The following is a 16,339-nucleotide window of genomic DNA, read 5'->3' as shown; positions in this document are numbered from 1 at the left end:
TGAAATTTTATGAAATAATAGAACATTTAAAGAGTTATTCAATAATAACTTTCTTTTAATGGCGACTTTTAAGCCAAACGTATCCACTCCCGAATCAAATAAGATCAATTTGCAAATAAGATCAACAGTTATTATTGTTGACAATTTTTACAGCTTTAAAATTTCGGGATTTTTACTTAAATTCCAAAACATTCTAGTCAATTTCTCCTCGTAGTCGTCAAGCTTATATAGGTAGATTTTCTTATTATCTTAGAAACAGAAAATGTCTCCTACACCTTTATTACAGTTTACGAAATTGGTACGGTAAATTTTTTTGCCAAGAGAATTTCTTAAGTATATACGGTTGCCGCTTATAAATATGCTCGTATCTCGAGAACGGTAAATCATATGGCTATGAAACGCGTAAGAAATTGAAGGCGTGACGCGCGCTTTGGTTCAAAACAAACCTTGAACTTATTATACCCTGTGTGTATGAAATATATATCAAGGTATACTAAGTTTAGTTCCAAGTTTGTAACGCTTAGAAATATTGATACTTAAGATACTTAGACGTCTGTCCGTCTGGGATCAGGATAACTCAAAAAGGAAAAATGACATCAAGCTGAAATTTTTGTAGCGTGTTCAGGTTGCAAAAGGATAGGTTGAGTTCGTAAATGAGCAACATAGGTCAATGGGATCTTGAGTACGTAGGACCCATCTTGTAAACCGTTAGAGATAGAAGAAAAGTTTAAGTGTAAAAAATGTTCCTTATCAAAAAATTAACAACTTTTGTTTGAAACACTTTTTCCTAAGCATGATTGTTTACCTGTGAGGGTGCAAATTAGGGCAAACTTTGGTGTTCATTTTCTCCAAAACTATAAAAGATAGAGAGTTAGAAATTTGCAGGTATCTTCAACTAGTGGTCATGTGAAACATTTTCGAAAAACGCAAAAAATTCTAGGAAATACTTTCGAAAATTTTCGAAATCTTTAAAGACCAAACGAAGTCCTCTAATTTATAAAAAATGGTACTTTCTTTACAGGGTATTTCAACAATTAACTCAGTAATTGTTTGTCTTCAGTTGTTTTCTCTTACAAATGATCTTGAATTTTTGATTGTCGATCATGACAACGCTTCGAGTATATTGGAGTAGCGCATTCAACAAAGTTACATTCTTGCAAATAATGTGTATGTTTAACGAAATAAAAGGTTCGATTAAAGTTAAAGTGGGTGTCCTGGAGTGAGATACTTTTAGATCAACGAAACAAAAAGTGCCGCAAATTTAACTAACTGTTCCAATTTAATCGGAAGTAATCGGAGGTATATCGACCAAATTTGAGAATCTTTACGAACGATCATTGAAACCAGAAATATTTTCACTGAATCGAAGCAAGTGATTTTAGTAACAAGAGGAAGACATAAATCCTTGCATTCAGACAAACCACAAATTAAAATGGTAATTTTGTTAGAACACAAAAAAAACGTTCAAGATTTGATGAAAATTTCATTTTGTACATCATATTACATAGGTATAGGTACCTATTTATTTCTTTGCAAAGGTAAAAATGATTGTCTTTGAGTATTTGGATAATATAATAATATTTTGTCATCGCATTCATATCCCATGTTGTTATCGACAATCAATGCCAGTAGAGAAGCACAAGCACCTAGTGTGGACGGAAGCTATTGTCTACGTGAGAGAAATAAAATTATCATAAAAGAATGCCATATATATTTTTTTTTTATTTTACAGAATGAAAAAGAAGTGTTTGATGCCTTCTCCAAAATGTATTACACTTTATGAATACAAATTAGTTTATGTTATATAGATTCTCTTTTTTATAAACATATAGCCGTGGTCCTTACGACCTGTAGAGCCCAGGTCAGAAGCTTTCTGATTAAAAGAATTATTGCTATACTATAGTAAAATTTTTAGGCCATGTATATATGAAATATATCAAGTTATAATAAGTTTAGTTCCAAGTTTGTAACTTAACAAGAGGAAACAAACAATTGACTGAGTTAATTGTTGAAATATCATGTATAAACAGTGTTGATTACTCTGTCACATTACACATACATACATGTCACACATACATAACTAATACACCCATATAATACATACTACACAATTTGTGCATAATTTGCGCTCTCACGGATAAACAGTGATGTTTACGAAAAAATGTTTCAATTAAAAGATGTTTATTTTTATATAAGGAACATTTTTTACATTTAAAATTTTTTCTATCTCTAACGGTTTACAAGATGGGTCCTACGGACCCAAGACAGAATTGAATATGTTGCTCATTTTCGAACTCGACCTCACTTTTTACGTCCTCAGCACGCTATAAAAATTTCAGCTTGATATCTCTTTTCGTTTTTGAGTAATTGTGATGATAGACGGACAGACAACAGACAGACATACAACCGGAAATGGACTAATTAGATGATAGCATCAATATTTTTAAGCGTTGTAAGCGGTTTTTTAATATGAGCACCGTAGGTCAATTTTAGGTCTGTAGAATAGCTTTTTTTTTCGTAGCGATTTTCGAAAAATATTCAGTTAATCATCAAAGGAGCTGACCTTTTTTCGAACCTATTTATTCTTAATAATCCGACGACATCAAAATCTCGTTTATTTTGCGAGACACTCATGTAAACACATCAAAACGTAAAGCTAGCATAATAATTTGTATTTTTGAGTTTCGGAGTAGAAACAGTAATTTTCTGTCAAAAATTTAAAAACGAATGTGTTATGACCAATAAAAATACATTGCTAAGTACCTGACTTACTCATCAAGAAGTAATGCTTATTAGTATTTAAACTGACTTTATGAAAAATTAATAATCTTTTTTTTGTTAATTTTAATTTTGAAATGTTCATTAAACTTTTGTTTGAAAGTAATATAATTTTTGAAATATTATTCGCCTATTTTTTAAAGATATTTCTATTATGTTTTTTTTTTTTTTAATATTTAAATTTTTTTTCCGCTATTTTTTCACATTTTGCTAAAAAATTGAAAGATAAGGACATTAAAAATACAGTATAATTATCTACACGCTCGCATAGCCACAATTTTGGTTATTATAACCGATAGTCCGGTAACCGATACCCCTTAAAAAAATTGCATCCAATCATTAAATTAACCTGATTTTTATACTTTTTGGATCAAAATTACCCCATCCACCGAGTTTCATCACATTTCAAAACAAAAATTTTTTTTGCGTTTTTCTCGATTTTTTCAAAGGGTTACGTACCCCTTAAAAAAATTTCAAAAAATCGAGAAATTTTATTTATCTCCAATTTCGATAAAACTCAGTATATAAGGTAATTTAGACCCAAAAAGTACAAAAATTAAGTGCATTTGCTGACTGGTCGAATAGTTTTTGAAATACGGCCTAAAATCGATCCAAATATTGCGATATCTCAGAAACTCTGCATTGTATTAAAAATTTTAAGCGTACAAAACATCGATTTTTGATTAAGTGAAGTAAAGTTGATCCCAATTTCAAACTAAATTAAAAACTTGAAAATTGTGCCCCAATTTTAATAAAATTACTTGTTATGTTTATTAAACCAAATTAATTTTTTTTAAATTTGGATGATTTCAGATAGTACTGCATAGGGCTACCAACTATAACTAGAATCCAAGAATTAAAAAAAATTACAAAATTTATTGTTCATATATGTATGAGGGACAAAAAAAAGTTAATTTTCGGTGGTGTGATTTTCGGTTTTTTTGAAATTTTGATTTCACAGCCCTATACAAACATTGATAAATTAAAAATTATTTTGATAAATTAAATATTATCCTATGTGTAATTAAATATGTAAAGTATATTTATACAATTAATTAATTATAATAATATGAATGTTTATAATAATTATAATTTTATAATCCTTCTATTTATAAATCATCAAAATGTAGGCAACCGTTATCTCATAAATGTATATACATTTACATAAAAACACTCAAGATATTTTCGAGTACTTGCAATTTATATTTTTAATCATTTGATGAAATTAAATTTAAGAAAAGTGAAAAGAATATGAATATAGTATATGCCAATTACTTAAAAAATTAGAATAGTCATCAATTAATTAAAACATGGTAAAAATCTATTATTATATTTATTGTAACATCAATAATTAGAACAATTTTATTTAATATATAGAATATAGATTAATACAATTATTCCTATCATTTGAAAAATTATCATGAACTCGTTATATATAAAATTTAATAGAGTAGCAAGGTAAAGAAATAGGTATTATGTTATAAAAAGTAACATTTTTTAACTAGATTTATGTTTGTATGTGTTATTCTAATATTGAATTGAACTTTCTAAATAGACGCTAATTGAAATAACAAATAATTTGTTGTACATTTTATTTTAACTGAGTAGTTATTACATAATATTTTTTTAAAATTTCTATACACGGGAGTACGCCGTAATAATATGTTAATAGTTAAGCGAATAAGATCATATACGAGGGGTGGGTTTCTTCAATCGATATCTCAAAAACTGCTTTACTAGTACTTTACAGCACTTAATTAAAGTAATGGGGGCTTAAATAACATAAAAATCGAAATCATTTGGCGATCATATTCGTATTTTTCGAGATATCTCCAGAATCGTTCCTCTACGAAAAGTTGGTAGAGGATTTTAGGCGACATCAAAAAAACAACTTACCCAATTGTTAAAATAAACCGATTTTTCTACTTTTAAGGTCAAAATCCTATAAACAAAGTTTCATGAAATTCCGAAACAATTAAAAATTTGGATATTTTTTCAATTTTTTCAAAGGGGTTTTGTCTAACAAAATTGGGAAAATTTTTCTGCTTCTTATTAAGATAAAAATCATTTTCTAGAGTTATTTTTTTATAAAAAATGCAAAAATCGGGTTCAACTGACGATTGGGCCTTGGTTTCCGAGATGTGGACTAAAATCGTATGTATACGAAGCGTAATTAGCCTCGAGCAATTTCAATTGATATCTCAGTACCTATATAATTACTAGAAACAGCATTAGAACAACTATTGGAAAACGTATTTCAAATGTGATAATATTTTATATAATCCAATACTTCTTTTTTATCGGGAAACTGAGTAGATTAAATAAAGCAGCAACGTTTCGGTTTTATTTAAGACTTCTTCGAGCTCTTAACAATATAATTCAAATAATCAAGTTATTGAATAACACAGTATCATTGCTTTTTAACGACGATTATGTTTTAAACAATCATTTCTTAGATAACAAATAATATAAAAAAATTAAATAAATGTATTTTTCTGGCATTATTAAGAATTAAGATGAGGGATTATTGAAAAATTTAAAAGCGCTTTTCATGAATGCATAAAAGTAGAATGCAACTTATATATTTTATATAAAAAACAGACAAGGTATGTAAATGACAATTACAAAGTACTTGATTTTAAATAAATACAAATAAATAGATTCAATGCCGTTGATTTTACAAAGTCAAATATGAAATAATATAATAAATAATGATTGTTTCCGATTTGGAAGTCTACAAAACACACCCATAATCCATATGTGCATTCAACTGTCTGACAATTGACAATCATACTGTTTTACGAGGACATCTCTTGACATATTATGAAGTTACATTTAATTTTCATTTTAATTCATTTTACAATTTTCTTAAATATATTAATTAATTTTCACCATAAACAGTGATAAAAACATGTTTTATTTTATAATATAATCGATATTTTCCATTCAATTAATCATCAAACATTCTTCATTTCAAAACATAACCTATATTGTGATATTGTGCCTTTAGAATTTTTATCAAAAACAATATTTTAAAAAAATGACTGTGAATTTTAATGAAAATTTCCATTTATTAGATTTATCCGATCCTAGTTCAATTTCCGATACACCTGAAGTAGTCGTTGCGAAGCCAAAGAAAAAACGATATCGAAAGTAAGTGTTTATTGCGTTTTACATTTGTATTGTTTTTATGTTGATTTTTTTATTTTATATAAAGGAAATTTCGAAATGGGCCTGATAGAAAACAGGATGAGAATAAATATGGTTTACAGTGTTGTAGTTGTTATACGCGAAACACGACTGTATGGTTTTTAATTGTTTTTCTTGTTTGTTGGATAACGACTCTAACATCTGTTACATACGTTTTACATGGCCAATTGTTGAGATTGGATGCAAATGTTAAAGAAGGTAATGTATTTTTTTACAAGGTTTTGCAAATTTTTAATTATTGTTGCAATTGAATTGTTTAAATTTTAAACAGGAATACTTTAATCTTATCTAATAAACCGTTTATAAACAATGACTCAAGACAGTTGATAATTTTTAATGGAATTTTTCGCGAGCATGTTTGTTATGATTTATTTTATCAGTATAGATAACAGCATTTCTAAATAATGAAATTACTTGTTAATTATTTTATTTCTTCATTTGTTTTACAATCAAATATAATTTTAAAATACTTTTTCAACGCCAAAGTAATTTTTGTTATCCAAAACATACTTTGTTCTGTGGTCGGTTGTAACGAAAAATTCTGATATTTTATAAATTTTTAATTTATGTGTAATGTGTACTGACGTAGAAGACAGGGTGTATAAGTTTTTGCGTATCTATTTTGAATTTTATCTTAAAAAGTGTCCATCTAGAACTTTACTAAAATAATTTTTGTATTTTATTCAATTATGTCTTTATTTTATTATCACCCACAATTAACATTCATCAGTTTTAAGATTACTGCTCAATTCAGGTCCCCGGGGAAGTCCCCAGCTATGAAAATGCTCATAAAGGAAAATTTTATTCAAAACCTCAGTAACAGACAGTCATAATTCCAGCCGTGTAATACCCTGGCGCCATATTAATAACAGAGTAGTAATACTGAATTATTTTTCAATGGATTTAATTAGCTTAAAACTAAAAATATCAGCCAGTATTTAGCTGCGTATTTGTTTGCAGTGCGATTAATGAAACTTACGTTCTCGCTTTGCAAGCTTTTCAATTAAAAAATAATTTTCTTCAATTTATTATAACCCGTTCACCCCTCTCCTCCAATTTAAATAGATTTTTTTTTGTTTAATTATCATAAAATCAAGTTTATTTAAAATTAAATTTACTTTCTGATAACGTAATATTATATTACTTTCGTCTGAATAACCAAACTTTTCAGACGTTAAAAAAATTTATTAAAAATCAATTTCTATAATAATTAGAATACGCCAACACATTCAATCTTTCCACGCCCGCCTTATCAAAAAAATAGGACTATCTTTTATATTCACAAAAAGACGAAAACATATTCCCACCTCTTCTCATTTCCCATTATTCCTACGCATTGTTATTAAATTTCGCCTGCAAAACTAAAAAAAGATCAATTAATATTTTTTAACATTAAAATAAAAAAAAAGCCGTACTTAGGACTAATTAAAAAAATTTATCGTAGACACAAACCAATTTCGCTAATGTAAATAAAAAATTATATACAAATAATAAACAAATTAAAAATTTTCTCATAAAATATTTGTAAATAATAATATTTGAAGCGCAAGCTTCGTTAATTTTCAACCCAGTATATAATAGAAAAGCGTCGCACGCATTTTTCAAATCGATCAATGAAATTGTATATTGTGCTTTTATAAAATGGTGTAGGGTAATTTATTAAACAGTAAGCTGACATATTAATTTTATATAAATAAAAATTAAGTGATAAATAATTAAACAAAATTCATTTTTAAAATCAATCTTTCGGTTTGTAAATGTAATTTTGTTTTTATAGAAATAAATTTTTATTATTTGAAACAAAAAAAAATAAAAATAAAAAAATAACAATTATTTTTTATTTATTTGTTTGAAGGACATTTCTACTTAAAATATTTAAATAATGATATAAAAAATAAATTTTTCTTATATTTGTTGATAACGTTATAGGTAATAAAAGTTTGCGTGTTTTATCTCACATTAATAAAAAGTATTTCGTTAAAAAAAGAGTAAGATTTTTTTTGCTATTGAAAAATTACATATTGGTTTATAATTAGTTTTATTCGAGTAATTTGTGTGAAAATTAATTGCTTGTTGATAATTAATTGTTATTAATGTGTTAATACGATTGTGTGATATTTTAATTAATTTTTTTTAAATAAGCTTGTTGGAAAATTGTTAATTAATTTTGAAGTGATTATAAAAAGTGTGTCAAATTTTTATTAAAATTTATTTAAGTGTTCCATAATCTAAGTAAAATGTAACTTGGACTTATAATATCCGTTGACTCATCGAATTTCATAGGAATTTTTCAGGAATCATACTTGCTAAAGAATTTCTTATTGCAATGTTTAATTAAAAACTCTTATTTAAATTTCTTTGTTTACTATTTGTATGTCCGTTACAAATCTTGAAGTTAAAATTGCTTGATTGCCTATTTGTCTGCCTTATACATTTCTTGATATCATAATTTCGACTATTCTTAATCGAATTTGAGTTTTGAAATTTTACAAATACAATTGATTCCATATTAATATTCGAACATTCGTTGTTAAATTAAGTTGATTAATAATCTTAGAAAATTTGAGTAAAAAAACGTTTAAGGGCAAGCTTTACCCCTGAGCTACCTGTATACTATTTTAATATCAAAATAAACGATAAGTCGGTATTTTCAAGACTCTACTTGCAAAGATACTGTCAGATAGTGACAGAAAAAAATAAACAATTTTTTACACTCTGCCAATGATAGCGGACCTTTGGTTATGTTTGCATGACATAGCTCAAAATTTGGCTCAATTTATATAAGAAATTTTCCTCAAACTATTATGAGCTTTGGAGACACAACAAATTAAAAATTATAATTAAAGAAATAAATTGAAATAAAATTATGATTTTTCAACGGTAACTTAATTCGATAGCGCTCATATTTTTTTATATTGAAAATTGGCTATTAAATTTGATTAATCGGAAAATTTAGCATATAATTTACATACATTTTTTTCATCATAATTATCAAAAACCGGATATTGGGTATCCTTGGAAAAAAAAAATTATATTTTCATATGTTTATATCATACATTTGAGTAAATATATGAAAATTTAAGACTTTGGTATTTTTAAATATTTTTAATTAAAAGTTTTTTATAAACATTTTTTTATAGAAAATAAACAATAAATAAATAAAAATACTGAGTAAAGAGTGATTAACCAATGCAGTTTAAGTTGAATAATATGGAAATGTTTTTATATAAACAAAAAATTTTATAAAAAAAAAAATTATGCTAAAATTATAAACTTAATAAAAATAAATTTATTTGTAAAAACCCAAAAACACAAACAGTAATAATTGATAGTGTTGAAATGGATGCCGTACATGTGAACGTACCTTTACGAACGGGTAAAAAAATGAAAAAACGTAAAGAATTAGATGCACTAGTTGCAAACTCAATAGCAAAACGTTCGTGTACGGGTGGTGTAGGTGTTGGAAATTGTGGGCATCATCATTCGATTATTAATAAACGTTCAACAACAGCGGGTAATGGTATTAGTTCACAGGATCAGCTGTTATCCGAATCCACGGATGAACAAGAAACGTATTGGAATAATTGTGGTGCGGATACAGTTAGTACAAAACGATCACGTAATTTACATATAACACGTCGTCGTACGTTGTTATCGTTAATGCGAGCGTGTACCGCGTTGTTAGTGTTTACGTGTGTTGTTGCAACAATTACTGTTATGTGGTTGTTAATTGATGTACGGGAGCAGATTACATCGTTACGATCTGAATTAGATCAAGGTATATATGAAAATTAGTGAAATTGGTTCTAAAATATGTACAAATGCCTTTATTTCATAGCCATGGACTCATTTCTAAAGTCCTTGTTCTTAAATAACTGTAATTGTAGAAAATGCAAACAACTAGTATTACTCGAGACTTTATAAGCATTAAATAGGGTTAGATGCTGAAGTGCAATTGATATGGTTCAGATTAGTTTTCTTACCAAAGATAATTTTAGTTCTTTGTACACGGCGCCATAATCGAACAATATTAAAAACTTATAGATATACCAAAATACCGCCTTTTAAGATTCTCTAAACATATGTGGTATTATCTTCTGTATAAAAATTAGTCAACTCGCTTCGAGTCTTTTTTACATACCATCGTTTTTTGATCATTTTAAGCTGTATTTAATGACAATAAACCATAGAAAGTAACTCAAATATAAACATTAGATAAAATTGAAGTCGTTTCTGCAACGCAGAGGCGAAGATGGAGAAGGAAAACGAAACGTAGCATATAACTTTTCCGCCCGTTTTTCCTTAAACTGTACGGTTTACGGAAACATGTTACCTTTTTAATCATTAACAACTTTCTAATTTAAAGTGTGCATGTATCTATTACCAGTTATGGAATAGAGAAAGCTTTTCATTGAGCCTGAAAACCTAGGTCAAGTTTAATGCCTGCATAAGATATGCGATTATACACCAAACATTTTTTGCTTGAAGAATTTTTATCTATAAAATTTATTTTTCAACCAAGAGTTTCAACCAAATGTCAATTAAAAAAATCCAGTCTGTATATCCAGTGATCGTCATGTACTTCAAAGAATTGAATTAAACTTCTTCGGAGAATTTCTAAGAAAGAATAAATAGTCGTGGTAGAAAGTAATTTATTATTTTATTCTAATTCATCTAATTGAGAAATTTTTATAGAAAAATCTTTGTGTTTAAAAACGGATTTCGGGAATTATAGTCATTAAACTTATATCGACTAGTCATAACATTTTCTAGCCCCAAAAATATCCCCCGTTATATTTACGTACATTCTAAACTTCCAATCTTTCCTACTCATTTCAGAATTCCTACTCACTAAACTTTTCAACAAATAATTTCGGGCTAGCAAAACCGGCAAAATTATTCATGCAACAAGTATTTCTCTCCATGAAGAAAATATTTCCAAATTTAGTCATTTATTTATTTAATAATAGGCTGGAATAGGTTATTAAGGTGATATATTTTCAATTTCAGTTGTTGCTAGTAATCAAGGTGTACCAGAAGCATTACAAAAATGCCATTCAGTCTCACGTGGACTACAACAAAATCAAACACAATTAGCAATACAGTTAAATAATTTTCGACAGCAATTAGAAAATTTTACACAACAAGTAAGAATAAACACTTTGTAGAAATTAATTACAAATCTTCTGAAATTAATAATAATTTTTTTAATTTTCAGTTTAATGATATTAAAAATGGTTTGAATCAAGTACAACAACGATTAAAAGAGAATCCAGATTTAATAAATATACCGCAACAAGTTTCAATTTTACAAAATTCTGTTGCGGAATTTGGTGGTCAAATGAAAGATGTGACAACCACTGTACAATCATTAAAAGAACAAACTACGAAATTTACTTCAACAAATAATGATATTGTACAAAATATGACTGCAATACAGGTAAATATTTATCATTTTTATTATTTTGCTCTGCAATCCGAGGTGAGACTTCGTCTCAATACTTTTTCACACATTTCTCCACGCTTGGAGTACGATTCTTCTTGAGTACAATTTAATTTTGAACGATACATGAATTTTTGTTTACAGGCTACAGTGTCGCAAATTTTACAAAATAATGTGACTATTAACAATCCAAATAATCAAAAAGTGTTATTGGATGAAAAACAAGAAATTAATAATTTAATATCACAATTACGAACAAATGTTTCACATATAAATGAGACTTTAACACAAGGGTTACAATGGCTCGTAGATGATCAGCATAAAGATCATGTAAGTTACGTTTTATTAAAAAAATTTCCTATTCTAAACTTTATGAAATCTACGAATAGATGGAAATAAAAATTTTAATTTTTATATATCCGATTTTTCAGCAAATAATTATTGGTTTACAAGAAATGAATCAAAGTATATTCGCAAGAGTATCAAACTTAGAAGATATATGTAGCAAAACTGATCATAATCAAGTTGAAAATCTTGCACAAATTAATAATTTATCGCAAAATGTAAGTATTCCAAGTTATTCCAACATATATCGCAAGTAGTTGAAATAAAATTGAACAAAACTTATAAATGAATCATCAAAAAATTCAACTTTTCGGTCTACGTATGACGAGATAGCAATGACGAGATTTTTTAGATGGGTTTAAAAATCTAGACTTTAACATTTTCCGAACCTGTAACTTCTATATCTATCTATCTCGTAATTTTTGATTAAATCTTATTTTAAAACAATTTTTGATTCTGGATTGATTCAATTTTATGCACAAGTCTGTAATAATCGATCAAAATTTAATAATGAATATTTTTTGTAGATATCTACAGCAGTAAGTAAATTCCAACAAACTGATACAGCCGTACTGACTTTACAAGCACAAGTACATGATCTAAATACAAAATACTCCGATCAAAATGTAACATTAAATGAATTAAAAGATGCTTTATTACAATTATCACAAACAATGCCTGATAACAATAGTAATAATAACAATAATAATAATAATAATAATAATAATCCTATTCCTAGTAAAGAAACACCGTCCAGTATAAATATTAATACTAATAATTCGACTACATTATCAATGTTGTTGGAACCAACTGTACCTAGTAATAATTTACAATCGAATACGATGAATTCAAGCATGGAAACAAATACCACATCTATACAACCGCAATCGCAGTCACAACAACCGGTAATACAACAACCGAATGTTAAACCGAAAACCTTATCAATGTCATGAATAATTTTATTACATTTATTAATTTATTATAGAAAACTTTTATTACATCGTATTTATAATTTTAAGTTTGTACAAAATTATTATTTTTATTTTAATCTATTTCTGTAAAAAAACAAATCATACTTTTTTTGGGTTATTCTGGGATAGCGAAACTTCTTTATTTGGTGGAGATAGGTTGGAGTGGTATTTACATTCTTGAGTAAAAAGATACGTCTACTATCGAAAAAACCGGATAAAAATTGTGTGAATGAGATGATTAGGATACGTTCATCTGTAGTAGATAATTAGTTTTTCAGATATCGTCGAAAATCGGTTAAAAATATAGGATTTTGAACGGCATTTATGTGATGATTGAATGCATAGTTTCTGAGATATTGTCCAAAATCCCATACAAAAAGTAATTTATCGGATTGATTTGTTGATAATTCTCATTACTTTCATTCAGTAAACACAATATTTCGATGGTTATTAGCGCTCAAGTATTAGTAAAAATTCGGGGTATAAACTAAAGAAGTTTCGAGTTCGTCATGTGATATTTTTAGAATATTCACATTTTTTTCTTTTTATTTGTTTATAATAAGTCGACTTTTGCTTTTAAGAAAAAAAGTGAGAATTGTGAATAATATTAAAATTATAACTTTCTATTTTTATTTTATTCAGTATTAATTACCGAATTATGTGATGTTTTTGAAAAAAGGAAAATTGCCAATAGATTTTATTATTATTTACTTAACTATATTATTTTTAAATTGGGGAATTTATTTGGGTATGTAAAATATACTTTCTTTTTAATTTGGATAGTTTTACGGCAGGCCCGTTTAATGTAAATTAAGAGTACGAAAAATATCAAGAAAAGTTATTGCGATAGTTACATTTTTTATATCAAAAATTTGTTTAACATTTCATTATTTAAATCGAAAAATTTAGGAAACAAATAAAAAAAGGCATATTTTACAGACTCGAACGAAAATTTTACGTCTGCAGATTTATTAGAAAATGGTTTTTAAGTAAAGTATAAACAATTGAATTATTGCATCAAATGAAAATATATTATTATTTTATTAAACTGTGATAAGAAAAATTAATTTTCCTGTACAAATAATTTCATTCAAGGATTGTGTTTAAAAAGAATGGAGAAAAGTTTATAATGTTCCTAGAAAAGTTCAAATTATTAATTGAAAATGTGCAATAATTTAACTAGAAATGAACTGGCACTTCGAATCGGATGTGATTAAATGAATCCTGCAGACGTTTTGTATATTTTATTTGTTTAAAATATGGTATATCATTTCTTTAATTATTATTTAAATTTTTTGGGTCATTCCATTTTTGAAAACAATTTTTTTGGTAACGGTTAAAAATGGATATCCAAATATTAACGGATTTACGAATATTTTTCAGCTTTGAATGTTAAAGAATAATAAACTCTGAATCGGATTAAATTGATTTTGATAAATCTTTTTAATTCAAAATAAAAATTTATAAAAGACATTTGTATTTTCCAAAAAAAAAAAAAAAAAAAACAAATTTATTATATTTATATAAATAAGATAATGAAAAATGAATGTATTTAAAAATGCCGTGCCAATTTGCACAGGGTTGCAATAAAAAAAAAATTAATTTTTAAAATGAAAAATTCCTGCCAATTATTTCGTAAATGAAATATAAATGTTTTTATAAATATTATTGTGATTTTACAAAATGTTTTTTTTTCATGTTTATATATTAATTTATCTTGACAACTACAGGATATTCCAAAAATTGACATTGAAGGACGTGAAATTTGGAAGCAAGCTGTTCAAATTTCCAGAACGGCAAAATTGAGAGCGCCGAGTGATTCCACGGAGTCCACAGTTTTTTCTCCTAAGAAAATTATGACAACCAAGCCGAAAGAAAGAAAAAGAAATGTCTGCATAGGAAAAGAACCAACTATTTCAATATGATTTTACATTTCTGAAGTGGCAACCCTTTTCCTTCCGTTTATACTTGACGGAAATTTCCCACAAACGTTGATATAAGTAATTATTTCCAGTTGGCGTAGCGAGTTTTCTAGTATTGGGGATCCTAAGATTTCATAGTTTCTTAAATGGCATTTAAGTATTGTGTCTATTGTTTAACTAACATTTTTTTTGAAAAATCCTGTACGTTGTTTAAAAGAATCATTTTTTGTACCAAAAATAAACTTCAACGATTCCATGCCTTGATTCTTTTCACTCAGAATGAATGGATACATTATAAAAAAACTTTTTAAGCTAATATAAATAAGTCAACCCACTATGGGTAAAACTGTGTACCATATTATATTATTTTTTAGCTTAAGTGGGAATATGAAAGTATATTCGTTTAAACGTACTTTACTTACTAAGCACACACACGTATGTACTTATATGTGACATTAATTACTAAGTAACAAAAAATGGCGAAATTATATAATTATGAATTTTTACTAGTATGTAGAAAGTTTCTCGTCAGAGAAACTTTTTGATAACTTTGAAGAATGAGCAATAGTTCAACTAGAAATGATCCGAATATTCAAGTTTCATTGAAATATGCAACTTTTCTAGTATATTATTTTTTAATTATTATACTCCTAAAAAATTTATAATTATATAATTTTATCGTTAAAATGGACATAATATTATAATTACTCAAAAATTAATAAACTTACGCATTCCTTCTTAGGTTCTTACTAATTAAAACAGTAAAATTTCTATCATTTTTTTTTTTAAAACTAGCGCAACATGTGGATGAATGTTGTTATTTTATTTATGCGTGTGAAAATGGTGCAGAAGAAGTTTTACTGTAATGCAAATTTGAATGCTTATTTCAATTGTTATTATAGTTGTAATTTTTTTAAATGTAGTTAGTGGTGTTATAAAAAATGAAAAAAAAAACTTAATGTAAAAAAAAATACAATTACAAAAATGGTAGTTTAAAAGTGTACTAAGATGTTCGAAAATGAAGGCATTACGTATACGATTACGTGAGACGTCATATTAACGTTAAAGACTTCAAGGAGGGGGGGGGCAAATTTCGTTTCTTAAGTGATTAAAGGACAATTTTATACCGATTAAACTATAGGAAACTGCTAGTGTCTTTTTAATAAACATTTTGCGATTTGATTGTCTCATCTGTTTTAATGTTGGCTAGCGTGTGCCATATTATACGTTCTCTGGAGTTTCCTACCTATAAATCGCTCCCAAAATCAATAAATTATAATGAAGAGTTGAGCTAGTATCATACAAATTAACAGATTATGTTAGGTTTTAGCCGTTGTCCTAGACTGGGAGACACATAAATCATAAGATTGTGATAACTAAAAGGAGATAAATCGCCTTAACCACTATTCCTTGAATCATTTGCAACTTTTCAACAGCAATAAAGAGATTTTTTAAGAAGTTAAATTTTCATACCGGTTATTATTATAACACCATAATTGTCTTTATTTTTAAACATCATTGTATATGTTAAAGATTGATTATTGTATAATAAATTTTACAAAAGTGTTGTCAAAAATCTGCTGAAAATACGGGAATAAAATTATTTATTTAAAAAAAATTATTATTAAATTGTTATGTGAAGTTACCATTTTTAAGCAACTCACTCTGTA

General features: G+C 26.9%; 1 protein-coding gene across 2 annotated transcripts; it reads left to right on the top strand.

Annotated features, from left to right (window-relative positions):
* Window positions 1–5,702: 5,702 nt before the first annotated feature.
* Window positions 5,703–13,279, top strand: LOC123297428 (signal transducer and activator of transcription B-like). 2 transcript variants are annotated; one of them, XM_044879083.1, is made up of 7 exons: window positions 5,703–5,931; window positions 5,996–6,186; window positions 10,999–11,135; window positions 11,207–11,428; window positions 11,576–11,761; window positions 11,863–11,994; window positions 12,304–13,279. In XM_044879083.1, exons 1-7 carry the CDS (start codon window positions 5,819–5,821, stop codon window positions 12,727–12,729), a joined length of 1,407 nt encoding a protein of 468 aa, XP_044735018.1. In that variant the 5' UTR covers window positions 5,703–5,818; the 3' UTR covers window positions 12,730–13,279. The 2 variants fall into 2 exon arrangements, with proteins under 2 accessions (XP_044735018.1, XP_044735017.1); XM_044879082.1 differs by lacking the exons at window positions 5,703–5,931; window positions 5,996–6,186 and adding an exon at window positions 9,245–9,766 and having other exon boundaries at window positions 12,304–13,278.
* The last annotated feature ends 3,060 nt before the right edge of the window (window positions 13,280–16,339 follow it).

The sequence above is a fragment of the Chrysoperla carnea genome, chromosome 4, assembly GCF_905475395.1.
Source record: "Chrysoperla carnea chromosome 4, inChrCarn1.1, whole genome shotgun sequence".
Classification (NCBI taxonomy): Eukaryota; Metazoa; Arthropoda; class Insecta; order Neuroptera; family Chrysopidae; genus Chrysoperla; species Chrysoperla carnea.
Note: the sequence above shows the minus strand (reverse complement) of the source record. Positions and strands in the feature narration are given on the sequence as shown.

Coding starts and splice junctions, on each gene's coding strand:
- LOC123297428 (XM_044879082.1), top strand. CDS start 9,328: ATGGATGCCGTACATGTGAACGTACCTTTACGAACGGGTAAAAAAATG. Junction 9,767..10,998: donor ACGATCTGAATTAGATCAAG/GTATATATGAAA, acceptor TTTCAATTTCAG/TTGTTGCTAGTAATCAAGGT. Junction 11,995..12,303: donor TTAATAATTTATCGCAAAAT/GTAAGTATTCCA, acceptor TATTTTTTGTAG/ATATCTACAGCAGTAAGTAA.